This window comes from Arachis hypogaea, chromosome 10 (assembly GCF_003086295.3).
Source record: "Arachis hypogaea cultivar Tifrunner chromosome 10, arahy.Tifrunner.gnm2.J5K5, whole genome shotgun sequence".
Lineage (NCBI taxonomy): Eukaryota > Viridiplantae > Streptophyta > Magnoliopsida > Fabales > Fabaceae > Arachis > Arachis hypogaea.
In genome coordinates, this window is record NC_092045.1 from 109,561,026 (window position 1) to 109,575,229 (window position 14,204).

The 14,204-nt window shown below is 34.0% G+C and overlaps 2 protein-coding genes across 6 annotated transcripts; one reads left to right on the forward strand and one right to left on the reverse strand.

Annotated features, from left to right (window-relative positions):
• Positions 1–1,893: 1,893 nt before the first annotated feature.
• Positions 1,894–6,582, forward strand: LOC112716464 (EID1-like F-box protein 2). Of its 4 annotated transcripts, none has more exons than XR_011866916.1 (4): positions 1,894–2,177; positions 2,575–2,745; positions 3,043–3,816; positions 6,355–6,582. XR_011866916.1 is itself a non-coding variant. In XM_072205411.1 (3 exons), exon 2 carries the CDS (start codon positions 3,052–3,054, stop codon positions 3,796–3,798), a length of 747 nt encoding a protein of 248 aa, XP_072061512.1. In that variant the 5' UTR covers positions 2,605–2,745; positions 3,043–3,051; the 3' UTR covers positions 3,799–3,816; positions 6,355–6,582. The 4 variants fall into 4 exon arrangements, 2 of the variants coding, with proteins under 2 accessions (XP_072061512.1, XP_072061513.1); XR_011866917.1 differs by lacking the exon at positions 6,355–6,582 and adding an exon at positions 4,182–4,681; XM_072205411.1 differs by lacking the exon at positions 1,894–2,177 and having other exon boundaries at positions 2,605–2,745.
• Positions 6,583–7,043: 461 nt separating this feature from the next.
• On the reverse strand, positions 7,044–10,522 carry LOC112716465 (uncharacterized). 2 transcript variants are annotated; one of them, XM_025768380.3, is made up of 6 exons: positions 9,915–10,522; positions 9,644–9,769; positions 8,664–8,737; positions 8,504–8,583; positions 8,019–8,170; positions 7,044–7,410 (listed from the first exon to the last, which is right to left on the reverse strand). In XM_025768380.3, exons 1-6 carry the CDS (start codon positions 9,916–9,918, stop codon positions 7,346–7,348), a joined length of 501 nt encoding a protein of 166 aa, XP_025624165.1. In that variant the 5' UTR covers positions 9,919–10,522; the 3' UTR covers positions 7,044–7,345. The 2 variants fall into 2 exon arrangements, with proteins under 2 accessions (XP_025624165.1, XP_025624166.1); XM_025768381.3 differs by having other exon boundaries at positions 9,644–9,787; positions 9,915–10,518.
• Positions 10,523–14,204: the final 3,682 nt, after the last annotated feature.

Genomic DNA, 14,204 nt, shown 5'->3' on the forward strand with positions numbered 1-14,204 from the left:
GAATTAGTTCACACTGACGTTTGTGGTTCGATGAAGACTCTATAACTCAATAACAATAGGTACTTCATTATCTTCATCGATGATTATACTAGAATGAAATGGGTACACTCCTACATGAAAAATTAGAGATTTTTGACATCTTCAAAAAATTCAAGCAACATGTGAAAAAGCAAAGTGGTCGTAGCATCACGGTACTTCATAGCGATAGAGGAACTAAATACACTTCTAAAGAATTTAATAAATTCTGCGAAAAAGAGGGTGTTAAGCGTCAACTCATAGTGGGATATATTTCTGAGCAAAATGAAGTATCTGAGAGGGAAAATAGAACAATGATGGAGATGGCACGCTCGATCCTCAAGAAAAAAAAATTGCCAAACATCTTCTAGGCAGAATCTGTTTATACAACAGTATATCTACTAAATTGTTGTCCCGTTAAGACAGTAGAAAATAAAACTCCAACTAAGAGTCTTTAAATGCATATACTATGTCCACATTCCCACAAAAAAAAGCTCGATGAGAAGATAGAAAAAAGAATTTTCTTTGGATATAGTACACAATCAAAAAAATATCGTGTGTATAACTTGCAAACAAAGAAACTCATAATTAGTCGAGACGTGGAGTTTGACAACAATGTTTCATGGAACTAGGAAGATAAAAAGTCGAGAAAGAAAATATTGAAGTATCATAGCAATTACCTACAAGACTAGAAGAACAAGAACGTGAAAAAACAAGCACAACTACTCCAACAGTAGAAGCAACCACTGATTCTCCTCCAAGAAAAACTAAATCTCTGCAAGATGTATATGAAACATGTAATTTTACCAAGATCGAGCCTACAAGCTTTGAAGAAGCAAAAAAGTAAGAAGAATGGAAAAATAACATGGAAGAATAAATTAAGATGATTGAGAAGAACAATATATGGGAACGGGTAAATCACCCTTCAAATAAAGATATCATTGGAGTCAAATGGGTATACAAGACTAAGCTCAATCTCGATGAATTTATTCAGAAGCATAAAACAAGACTTCTAGCTAAAGAATATACACAAATTGCTCGCCTAGATATAATAGGGGCGCTCATTGCACTAACCGCACAAAAACAATAAAAAAAATCTTTCAACTGGATATAAAATCTGCCTTTTTAAATAGAGAACTGATGGAAGAACAAATTTAGAGTTAGGTCAAACCTTTCCTAAAGTTTGAGAGGCGGCGAGTTGAGAGGGTAATTGGGGGATATTAGAAATATAAGTGATAAAGGTTAACAGAAATTACAAAATCAAGATCAAGATTAAGTAGTTAAGTCAGTTTCTTGATCTCAAAATTTTTGTGTATACATAACTCTACATATATAAAACAAGAAAGTACAAAATAAACAACACCAATAATAATAGAGAATGGATTTTTTTAATTATTTTTAATTTTTTAATAAAATGTGATATCTCACTTTATATTTTTTAAGTGAAACTAAAAAAAATATATAAAAAAATATTAAATAATAAAAAAATTTATTTTATTAAATAATTAAAAAAATTAAAAAAATCCACTCCCATAGTAATAATAATCTTAATACTCATTTACTTCTACTTTTTCTCTTTAATAATTTGGACTTGGTTCTTATTTCTCTCTTAAGTTAATCATCACCTTTTAATTACATATAGTTATTAAAACAATTATTAAATTTAAAGGGAATATAAAAGAACCAAGATTTAGGTGCAGAGAGTGAGCTTTTGAATTTTGATATTTTTAAGGAACGGTGAAAACAATGGGCGGCACAATAAAAGGGGAACGACCCCTTTTCCATTGCACGAATGCCACGTAACCATTCTCCACTGCCAGCTGGACTCACTGGCACGTTTCCTCTTATCACTTGTCATTCACGGAACTCATTTTCACCGACCCTGTCATTATATCATTACTCCTCACTTCAATATATCTGAAACTCTCTCACTTTCTTTCTCTCTGCTTCATAACAACAATGCAAAACCCAACCCAAAAGCCTTTGTTTTTTTCTCTCTCTCTCTCCTTCTTCTTAAACCTTTCTTTCTCTACATTTTTTATGCCTTGCCCTTGAGTGTTTGTTTTGTGCTTTCTTTCCCTTCTTTTGTCTGGACAGAATTGCCCCTGCTGGAAGCTGAAAATTACTGAAGGCTTTTGCTGTTGCAACTTTCTGCAAGCAAAGTTAGTTGCTTTCTATCTTTTCGCTTGTTGAATTTGCTGTTCATTTTATCAATTGCATGCAGGGAAGTGTTTCTCTCAAAAGATTTGGGGTTTTCAACTTCTTCTGATCCATTTTTCGTTTTTGGTTTCCTTTCTGAAAAAAAAAAAAGGAGAATGGAGGGTGTTTTAGTAAATTTAGAGAATTAGAGTGCGGTTTGTTGTGAAATCTAGTGATGGATCATTTTGGATTTTTTGTCTATTTAGTAAGGGATTCTTGTGTAACTGACTGTGCTGTGTGTAATGAACATGTTGAAGAATTTTGTTCTGTAATGTAGCTTGATTTGCATTTGTTATGTACTGTTGAGCTGTTGCTACTATGGTTAATTTATCTTCTTTTGTTTGTTAACTGCTTTTATAGATGAGATGCGGAATTTGGGGAATTTTTTGAGCTCCTAGGTGCTTGAATTTGGAAGAAATTTTTAAGGCTAATCTTGGTTGAAGTGCTGTTGCTTGAATTGAACTGAACTGAAATGAATTGAATTGAACAACTCCCTCTCTTCGAAGCTCCGTTATCGATCGAGTTTTCCTTGTAAGTGTCCGCGCCGATATCCTATTCCGCATTTGAATTTGTGTAGAAGATTTTGTTTCCTTTTCTTGAATCAACTTTAGAGTACTTTATGAAGATTCCTGATAAGGTGAATTCTTAATGTATGGACTAAATTCTTTTACCTGAACAATTAAGTATGGGTTCTCTTAGTTTCCAATTCTCCATGATGTAACTAGTTAAGAAATTTGGTTTCTAGGTTGTCAAATTATGAATAACCTAAAGCATGACAAATAAGAGTTGTTATAAACTAATAACTTAAAAATCTTCGAGTTTTCACAGGTGTTGAAAATGATTCTGACAAAGCAATATAGGTGTGTACACTCAGCTAGTTGTCAATGCATCAAGGGGCATTTAAGTGAAGATGTGTTATTCTTGGTTTTTCATCGTTTGAATTGGAACCCCAAGCTAATTGCCACTCTGTCATGTGTGTGCAAATGGTTCGATGATCTTGCGAAGCGAGTACTGTGGAAGGAGTTTTGTCGAACAAGAGCTCCTAAGATGATGCTTGATCTGCAATCAAGCGGAAGCCATAGTATTGACGGAAACTGGAGGCCCCTAGGGAAGCTGCTTACATACTGTTCCGGATGCAAGAGAGGTGGTTTGTTCAAAAACATTCAGATCCCCGGTCACTTTGTATATCGGACTAGGTTTTCTAGAACATCAGGAAAGAGCTTTCTTTTACCACAGTGCAGAAATGATGTTTTATATGTGTCTGATCCTTGCGAACATCTTGACCAAGGTGAAGAAGGGGATTTAGGATTCTTCCGTGGAATTTTCAAGTCTTTTGCGACCTCGAATGTAAGGAGGATGCTTAATAACAAGGGTGCCAGGCTTCATCCAACAGAGTTTTGCCCCTATTGTAAGGCAAAGTTGTGGAGCATGCTGCAGGCTAACATGATCCCGCAAAGTGCTAGTTGCAGGTTGGGTTCATATGAAGATTGCATCGAGTATTATGTTTGCCTTAATGGGCACATGCTTGGGATCTGCACCCTGTTACCATTATCTGAATCAGAAGAGGCATCTGAGAAGGACTAAGATTGTAATGATTCTCAGGTATTTTCTCATACCTAAAAATAATGAGTTTTTCTTATGTTTAGTTTTCGTTTCTCTTTTCTAATAATTTCTATATAAAAACTGAATGTTAAGATTGAAAATCTTTTTTGGAATTTTCGGCAACTGGCTTCATTAAAACTTAAACTGAGCTAAACAGCTAAATATTTTTTCATAGGTTATCTAGTTGATTAAAATCCTCAACTAAGCTTATAGAAAATTGTGATCCAGTATTGAATACTGAGCACCCAAAATCCATTTGTCTCCAACTTAATTTTGGTGTGCCTGAATAGTGGTTGTTTTAATTTTGTTATTTGCAATTTGTGTATAAAATCCCCGTAGTTTGACTCCTCAAAAATTCCCTACAGGATAGAGTATGGGGGATCAATTAAGTCTTGACTTCTCTAAAGATAATTTCTTGGTACATTCAAGTAAAATCATGTTAAAAGCAAGATGCCAATTCCTCCTTTTATTATCACACATGTTAACAGAAACCACTTTATAGAATCAAGAACAAAGCCTGTTCGTCCTTTAGGGATGCTTGATAGTTCATGATTTTAGTATGGTACATATGGACAAGATACTTGGTAGTTTGAGAGGAGTCTTCACAAGTGGAAGTCAAGAAGCTTCTTCTATATGTTACCAGAGAGTAGGAAGCAAAGTTTCAAGGAGAAATTATTGCGTTCTTATGGGAGCACTTAGTGTGTGTTTGGATTTCAGTTTGTAAATGGGAGTTTGCATAAAAGTGATTTTGCAAACTTGTTTTTGATGAAAAGTAAGTTTGTGTTAACGTGATTTATGTTTGGCAATCTTTATATCAAAATTGATTATAGTAAAATGAATGTTGTTTGGATTATACTATTCAAAATCACTCTTAGGTGAAAAATGACTAAAATAGACATCAATTAAAATATTATTTTTTATATTATTCTATTATTTTACTTTAAATATTTGAATAAATCTTATTATTAATTCATTTTATAATAAAGTTAATATTTATTTACTAAATTAAAATAACATATAAAAATTGACAAAATATATTTTAATACATAAAAACACTAATAAATATTAAATTAAAAGATAAAACACTAATGAAATACATAAAAAAATATCTTATACAAAATTAGTACATAAGAATACTATTATTTCTACTGCATGTGATTAATAATTTGATCCCTAATCGAGTTTCGAACACGATCCATTTCTGCAGAAGAGCCTAATGGTTAGAGTTTGATATGAGCTTTCACCAACATAACTATTATCTTCTCCATCAAGAATGTTTGCATGTTCATATTGATTAAACTCAGTATCTGTTTCAGAATGTCTTCTAATAAAATTATGAATAGCCATTGTTGCACACCTAAAATTTCTTGCACCCATAAATAACCTGTTTGTTCACTAGTTCTGCATGGTTTTTTGCACAAATAATTGACTGCATATTAACCAATTAATGCAGAAATATTTTCAATTTCATCTATTTCTTCTTCTATAATGGAAAGTAATTTTGATTTTTCATGTTGTTCTTTTTCATATTCTTTAAGCAAATATTCCATGTTCATTCCAAATTAATTAACAAAAAATAAGTCCTACATAAAAATATAAATAAATTCTTATCAATACCAAGCTAAGAAATAAATTATAATGTCAAACAAAAAGAAAAGATTTTATAATGTCAAACAAAAAGAAAAGATTTTATAATTTATTTTAGTTCCGTGAGTACTCTTTAATTTAGTATATTTTGGATTATAAATTTTTATTATTTATGATTCTTTTGTTAGTTATAGTTACTATATAATAAAAACAAATAAAGTACAATAAAAATAAAAAACAAAAACAAAAAAATCATACAAACATAATATATAATAATTCAACCAACAATATATATCATATGAACAAAAAAATTATAATAAAAAGTAAATAAAATTTATATGAATATAATCAAATAAAAAAAATAAAAAATTTATACATAACAAAAATATAGTACAATAAAGGATAGAAAAATAATTTATATAAACAAAAAATAATAAAAATTAATAAAAATAAAATTTATATCAACAATAGTTGTCATATAAATAAAAAAATACAATAAAAATATAACAATAGAAAATTAAAAAAATAACATCAGAACACTAAAAAAATAATATGAAACAAAACAATGTGAAAGCACTTCTAGATTAGAGATTCCAAAAAATTGCCAAACAAAACAATGTGGCGTTCAAGACGTTCAAACGAGCTTTTTGTTCTCCAACGTGAATCCCAAGCTTTTTGTTCTCCAACGTGAATCCCAAACACACCCTTAATATTTAGGTTGATTATCCTCCATCTATTAATATAATAACTTTCAAATGAAAATACAATTCTTACCATAAAGAAGAACACTGATATCTCGATAGATGGAGCGTAATCCACCAAAGTGCTCTACGAGTATGCAATAATTTCTCAAGAGTAGAAGAATACGCTGAAAGGTGTACGAATGCTTGGATTGCCTACTTTTACTCTGAAGTCCTCACAATATGATATTTCTTCAATTATTTTGAACAGATTGGCATTCCCTATTCACATGATGTACTGGTTTGAACGCACTTCTGGAATACTCATCGGGTAAAAATTTCTGGTCAAATATGCCATTATATGAATTAAATTTAAACCATTGAGTTTGATTGATGCTGCTGCTGTGTCAACACATGCTGGCATTTTCCTACAAAGGATAGATAGTGTATGAACAAAATTTTCAACAATGAATCAAAATATCGGCTTTGTTACTGTGAACAATGTTTGTTGATGTGTGAATATCTGTAGTACCCGGCTGGTAGATTTGGTTGTTCTTTAATTCATAATTGTTACGCATCATTCTCATTCCTCTTACTCTGCTAACCCAACCATCGTTATGAGGAGTTAGGTATATTCTTAGGCTTCATATTCTTTGTTTTGACGCGCAGCTTTAAATTATGAGAAAATGTGAGTCAATGATTACCAGACAAGATTCTAGTAGCCTTTCAATGATTACCAACACAATTCAAAAGGCCAATTTGCTATTGTGGAACAAACTCCCATTTTATCCACCATTGATGTGGGTGGGTGACTTGTTCATTTGATTTCTTAATGTCTCAAGTCTAAACTAGATCTAACACTGGCTGCCGCCGCATTTGTTGCTGGACCTTGTTCGATAACAACAACAACCATGTTGACGCTTCTTTCTCACGTTGCCTGCGTTGAACCTTTATCAAGTATTCATGCTTAAACGAGTTATTAAAATTATATAAATCAAAACAGCTGTTTAGACTCCGACGCAAGTGCACACTAATAACGCATATCACTCCTACATGTGTTTCGTTAAGTTCACAAAGAGTTGAATTGTAACACTTGGCTGTCCTAAATGGATTGGAAAGGAAAAGGTAATTGATTCGTTTCGACTGATTTCAAGCCTTCAAGGGGAAGCGAAAATGGTGGATGGTCATAGAGAACGACTTTGTAACCTTCACATTAAATAGATTAAAATAGGTGATTTGCTTAACAAGTTGCAGTAAATTTTCTACTCAGTTTCTTCGTCGTCCTTTCCAAAGTCCAACCCAGAAATTGTCATCCTTCCAATGTTAACTGCACAATGGAAATCACCAAACGAAATGTGTGATGAAAGAATGAAAGAGGAATCATTTAAACAATGCAGAACTTGTGAAAGGAAATGTCTTAAACTGATACTGCTATTTGAAAGTGGCGATTTAACATTTCAAAAGAATGCAAGGTTCCTTCATTTGCAAGATAACCTTACAAAACTCTATCAGGAAGCCATGTGTCAGGATGCAAATACATGCCATGAAGGTAGCATCAAAATATCCTCACACGGATTAGGGTACAGGGTTTATGATATAAATTTCTGTTAACAAAATTGATTCCAAGAAGAGAAATGCCATAGTTGATTTAACAGCAGAAAAAGTATGGCATTGTCCCCCTGCCCTTTTTCTTCAATTTGGTATGCACAAAAATGAAAATAACCGAAACATGGAAATGGCAAGGAATGCACCACATATTATAAAAGGTCTGGCAATTACCAAGAACGCAGTCAAATATAATCAAAATGAGTTTATCAGGATGATATTAAATATAAATATGCAGATATATTTAAACCTGGCACAACATAAACCAAGCTCCGCTCCTTCATAAAACAAACAGGAAACTACTACTAGGTGAGATTCACATTGACATACCAACGGCGTCCAGCCCCATTAATTTCGGCATGAACTGTCTTATGTGGTCTTCGGCTGCTTTATCAGCTTTCAATGTCTGGCACTCGAAAAAAACCATGATTCTTTTCTTCCCATTATTCTGTCCAACCATACCTGTGACATCCTTCTCCCAACTGTTACAAGGTGAATGCAAAACAATGAATTGAAGATGTCATCATGTAATACTCATCAAAATGAATGGAAACCTCGATTTGTAAATGTAAAGAATGTCTAGAAGAGAAACCCCATTCATAGAATCTAACTATAGTTAATCCTAGTAGAGTCCAATAATTCCTGCACTATACTCTAGAACAAATACCAACACGATTACCCGATTAAGAAAATTCACTTTCATCTTAATACCGTTATTCTAGCTGTTTACCATAAAAATTTTACTGATTAGGTATCAAATATGATTAAAAAAAAAGACCCTGGTAGTATATAATGTAAAGATCACCATGCCTTACCCATGAGCATGATCAATGCTATTGAACCGAGCAGCATCATGACCTTTGCACTCGACAATAGTAACTTGTTCTTTCTTTGTCTGTTTCAACAAAACCAAACAGGCAATGAAGTGCATGATGAACAGCTAAAGATAAACAAGACAGAAGTCATGGTTAGTACATTGAAATCTGTGATTGTAAGCTTGATGAGGCGATAATCCTCACCCCTACTGCATTCCCTTTCACAAGGCAATTCTTTCGCCGTAGAAAAAATTGGAAAAGAGAAACACATAAGTAATCATATTAAATGGAGAAAACCGAGAATGTACATAAAAAAAATCCTATAGATTCACATAGGACCATGAGAAAGTAATCAACATAAAATAAATCAACAAGGTGTAAAATAAATCCAACTCAACATCTTTTGCGATTCTGGGAAGAGTTACTCGTTGGAGGGAGGATAATGAAAGCTGTAAGCTGTGTTTAAAGTTTAAGTTTGACAATTTTAATAAGAAGCAAGTAATTCAGCTTAGGTTCAATGATATACAATCTAAAACAGAACAAATAACAAAACTCCGCTGTCAAAACACGCTATCCGTTTGCCTAAAGCGCATTTAGAAAGAAAATTTCCAATGATAATCCCCAATCCAGTGAAGAGAAAGGCAGACTAATCACCAACACTGGCTCTATGTCTATGAAAGGGTGCAATTGATTTAGACCCTGCATTTATCTCATGGCATGATCTAGGTCTGTGCCTCATTTTTCATCAAAGCAAACTCAAATGATATTAGATTAACGAGCGGTTTGCTGTAAAGCATTTGGCATTTCATAGAGTTTAGGGAAGAGCTGCACCCGAATCGTGTAATGTAGACAGCCTAACCTATTGCAAACATTAGTGGCTCTACTGCTTGAACTTCTGACTTCATAGACAACTCAACCGTTACTTCATGGTTACTTGAAACCCAGTGATAATTGCAAACACACAAAGAAATTCAATTTGCTAGCACTAGAGGAAACTATTAAAGTATCACTTTTTGGTTTATATTCTAACTAATATTCAATAGTACCTAAACTCAAATTTCAGTCTTCCTAAACACATTCACAAAATTGAAAATTACTTCAAAAAGAAATAATTAAAAAAAATTATAGATAATAATATACCAGAGCCATGAAGACCATAGCAGATAGAATGGGGAAGTTGGATGAAGTGTCCCGATAAAGAACCACTTGGTAACAATGCTATTGATGCCATTCCTTCCATCTCCTCCATCTTCTCTTCTCTCTCCTCTGCCACAAAATTTTAACCTAAAAATAAGTGACGGAAAAATTGGGAAGCGAATTCAAACCAATAAAGTTTGGATTTTTAATATTATCAACAGCTCATGATCAAAGATCAAATTTTAAAATAAGAGGAAAAAAATAACACACTGACCCATTGGGCAGTTAAGTTGGTTATGTTGAATGACACAGTGACAGTGCAAACTGTGAAAGCGAAAGGAAGAGAAGCTTGGTCCTCGGAGAAGAAACTGAATGATGGAAAACGAAAGCGACTCAAAGTAGCGGCATCAGTTATTAGCCACCGATTGCCGCTTTGTGGCGTCCCTGTTTCTCTCACCTTTACAGTTTACGACTTCTCGTTTAAGTGTTTAACCCTCCTCTCAATGATGAACAACTAATTTTGTGCTAAATCATTAAAAATATATTTTTTAAAAAGAAAAATGATAGAAGATTTTGCTAAAATAAACATTTTTAATTTATCCATATCAATCATCTTATCAGGTGAGATTTAAAGGGTCCGAGAAGAACTTGGTATTATAAGATTGAATCCTTTTTTTACTATAAGAAATTTTTGTAGATCCTATCTGTGCTATATTCTCATAAGCAGGATCTCCTAAAAATAAAGATAAACAAGAACATACTTAATGATACTAGATAAGGAAGAAAAAAATAACACTAGCCAAGCTTTCAGAGAAAGAAAAAAAATTTAAAACATTTTTGTAAAGAAAGTGGATATATTACGATGTTTGTTGAGATCTGAATACAACTAAGGTGAACTCCTCTTTTTATAAAGGTCTTTGGACGATAGCAATATCTTGCAGAATTTAAACAAGCCTATTATATAATGCCAACTGAAAGATAAGGATAAGCCTTATCTCTTCCTGACTTTTCCTAGACAAGTGATAGAGTTCACTTTATTTTAGTGCCCTTAATAATTGAACATAGTGGGGACATTTGTCTTCATAAATAGATGGCTTAAAATAGTTTTCTGGAAGGGTCCTATCACCGTTTGAGAAGGATGATGTGACATCACAAGCCAAATTGACAGTTCTAAAATCCATATCAGGGTTTTGTAAATAGGTAAGTGGATCTTTAGTGTACCCTTCATTAGGATTTTGGACATCTTGTAAATATAGGTCATATCGGTCTGAATTTGAGCCTTCAGTATCATTGGGTATTTCTGCATCAATCCTGGTTGGGTTGGGTGGCAAGGCATATAATCTAGCTCTTAGATCTTCAGAATTAAGATCTTCATTATTTGGGAGATGTCTGGATGTGCTAGGCTGATAAGGAGAATTCTATCTTAATATCGGAGTGTGAAAAGAGTACTGTCCAAATTGGTTAATCATTCTTGAGGTTATGAATCTGGACCGAAACCTTTGGAGTATAATTGGCAGAACATTTGATCTGAACGAGAGTCCTTCAATTACACCTTTATCTCCATATATTTGACAAAGGTATTTGGCCAAGGCATTCAAGACTGACTTTTCATCTGTAGGCCATATGGTAGAGTATCCAACAATATCAATCCTGTTCATGGTATGTGGGTTACCACCAGTAAAGTAACTTCTCTATAAGATGACAAAATAACAGAATTTTTGTTTTACCTGAGAAGGTTTGTCCCACAGTTGATGGCGGTCAAACATGTTGTATAACATTCATCTCCATGCATCAAGTGGAGCATACATAGAGAATAATCAAATCAAGTGGAATTGTGCTTGAGTGCTATTACACAAGATATGGTATATGAAAAAGATTGACACTATGATGACACATGTATATATGAAAGACAGAGCTAAGATATACCACATCATTTCTTCTGGTACAGGTCCTTGGATTATTGGGATAGTGCAAAAAGGGGTATCCATGTTGAAGTACCTTGGGTTTGGATGAATTTGGGTTATGACAAGAAGCTGATGTAGCCAATAGAACAGGGTTTGTCTGGCTAGGCAGTCTATTTGAAATTCTGGTTAAGGTCTTGCTTTGAGGGGAAAATGGCCAATCTTTTTCTATATGGGCCCCTGTGAAGCGAGCAATTAGGAAATGGAACGGTGTATGGAGAATTGTGTGTACTCATGGTGTAAATGTAAAGAACAGGTTTTGGGATTGGTTTTTTGGTCGGCCTAGATAGGAAATCAGCAATTATGTTTTGGTGTCCCTTTATGTGTTTTATCTCAAATTTATAAAGGAAAAACCAGTCTTTTCATTGCAAAAGTTAAGAGTCTGGCAGAATCTTTTTCTTGATTTCCAGCATTGATGGGAAAGAGGTGTTATCCATCTCCACAGTGAAATGATAAGAACTGAGGTGAAAATTGAATTTTTCTATCTCGCGTTTAACATCAAGGATTTCTTTGTAAGTGGCATGGTAGTGTTTTTCTAATTCTTTGAATTGTCCGCTAGCATGCGCACAGTAGTGTCTTGTCCCATCAATTTCTTCAAATAACACAACTTCCCAGAATTCATTACTAGTATCTGTCTGTAATATCCTTTTTTCTATGCTAGGAATCTTTGGAAGAGGGGGGTCTTGTGCTATATTCTTCAGGGTTTTGACAACTGTGGTTTGTTCAAGTCTCCATGGTGGAGGTTTCTTTTACAAGAGTTTTGACAGCTGGCCGGTGTATCTGGTCACATCTGGTATAAAGTCTCTGATGTAGTTTTCAATTTTCAAGAATTGTTGGACCTGTTTGACTGTCATGCTTTCGTCAAGGAAATGAATTAATTCTTTAGCAATATGATTCCATGGTTGAAAAAATCCGTCTTCGAAGACTATTCTGCGGAACTCAATTTTTGTTTGAGCAAGGGAGCTCTTTTTTTATGATAGCATGATTCCCCAATCTCTAATTATTTGAGTGAATTGGGCCAGGAGTGCCTTATAGGCTTCATTGTTCTTTGAGAACAGTAGGATGTCATCAATGTAAATGAGTGTGGAATGTAAAATGGGCTCAAAGATTTTGATCATCGTTTTTTGGAAGAGAGATGGGCCCACTTTGAGTCCGAATGGCATTACTATCCACTGATATTGGGCTTCAAGAATACAGAAGGCTGTCTTATATCTATCTTCAGGATGAAGCTCTATTTTGCCAAAAACCAGCTTTTAGATCAAATTTGCTGAATATTTTTGCTCCATTTAGTCTTTGTGTAATAACTGGGATTCTTGATAGAAAAAATTTGTCGTCTTGCAAAAAGAATTGAGTGTCTTGTAATCAATAACAAGCCTCTTTTTTCCTCTATTTTGCTCAGCCTTTTTTTCAACATAAAAGGCTTGACATACCCAGTTAGAATTGGTTGGTTCAATGAGTTCTTGAACAAGAAGAGCTGCACATTCAACTCTTGCCAACCTGAGATCTTCAAGATTCATCCCTGAGTGTGTGGTCCTTGTTGGGTTGATGTCCTCATTCTTTTTAAAAGGAAGGCAAACATAAAAATCTGAAATCTTTCACAAAGGTGCATAGTGGTTGAATTGATCATGACTGTCACAACAAGCATTAAGGAGTTATTGCTGGACCTCCTTGTATTCATCTGGAGCTTCCTGGATTTCAAGGATGCTTTGTATTCCTATGAAAGGCAAGAACTGCCTTTTGTAACTTAGGCCAGTGGATTTAATATGTATCCCATGGGTTTGAAAAAAGGCATCAAATCCAAACAGGACATCTTTTTCTGGGAGTTAACTTCCTAATACCTTGAGTCAAGTGGTCTGGCCTGCAAATATTTCCAATCTAATAGGTTTTTTGGAAATTAGATTAATGGTGAAGGCTTCGTTGTTGGCCGCTGAAAACCTCTTATGGAAAGGCGCCCACATTTCTTTAGGTAAGACATGTGGCTTTAGGACAGTGGCACAAGATCCAATATCCATCAGTGTAACAACTTTCAGTGGTTTGTCATAGATGGACGTTTTGATCTTTAAGTAGAAATGAAGTCGGGGAGTACCATCAATCTGCTTCATTCCTAAAGACCCAAGATATCCAAGTTCCTCTTTTGGGATTTTTGATGCTTTAGGAATTCTTGTGGTGACAAAAGCTATTGTAAAGATTGATCTCTTTGGTGAGAAATCATCCTCTGAACTGCTTTCTTTTGAGTCAGAGTCTAGGAAAACATATTGGGTATCACCATCTTTGTCTTCTTGCTCTTTAAGTACTGATTCAAGATCTTCTTCATCTTTTATGGAGGCTGCATCCGTCAAAGATTGAAGCATTTTTATTTCTTTCTTTGTCTTGTTGGGACATGATTTAGCAAAGTGACCATATTTTCCGCAAATGAAGCATTTGTTTGACTTTTTGTTATGGAGGTTTTTTCTTTTAAAATAGCAAAAAGATCTTTTCTTTCTTCTGCCCCTTTTGAATGTCTTCTGTCGAAATGTTCTGGATTGTTGCTGCCAATGTGTCTTCTTTTTGGCTTAAATTCACAGATGCTAGGTTCTTTGTATTTGACCTTCAAGTAGGATTTA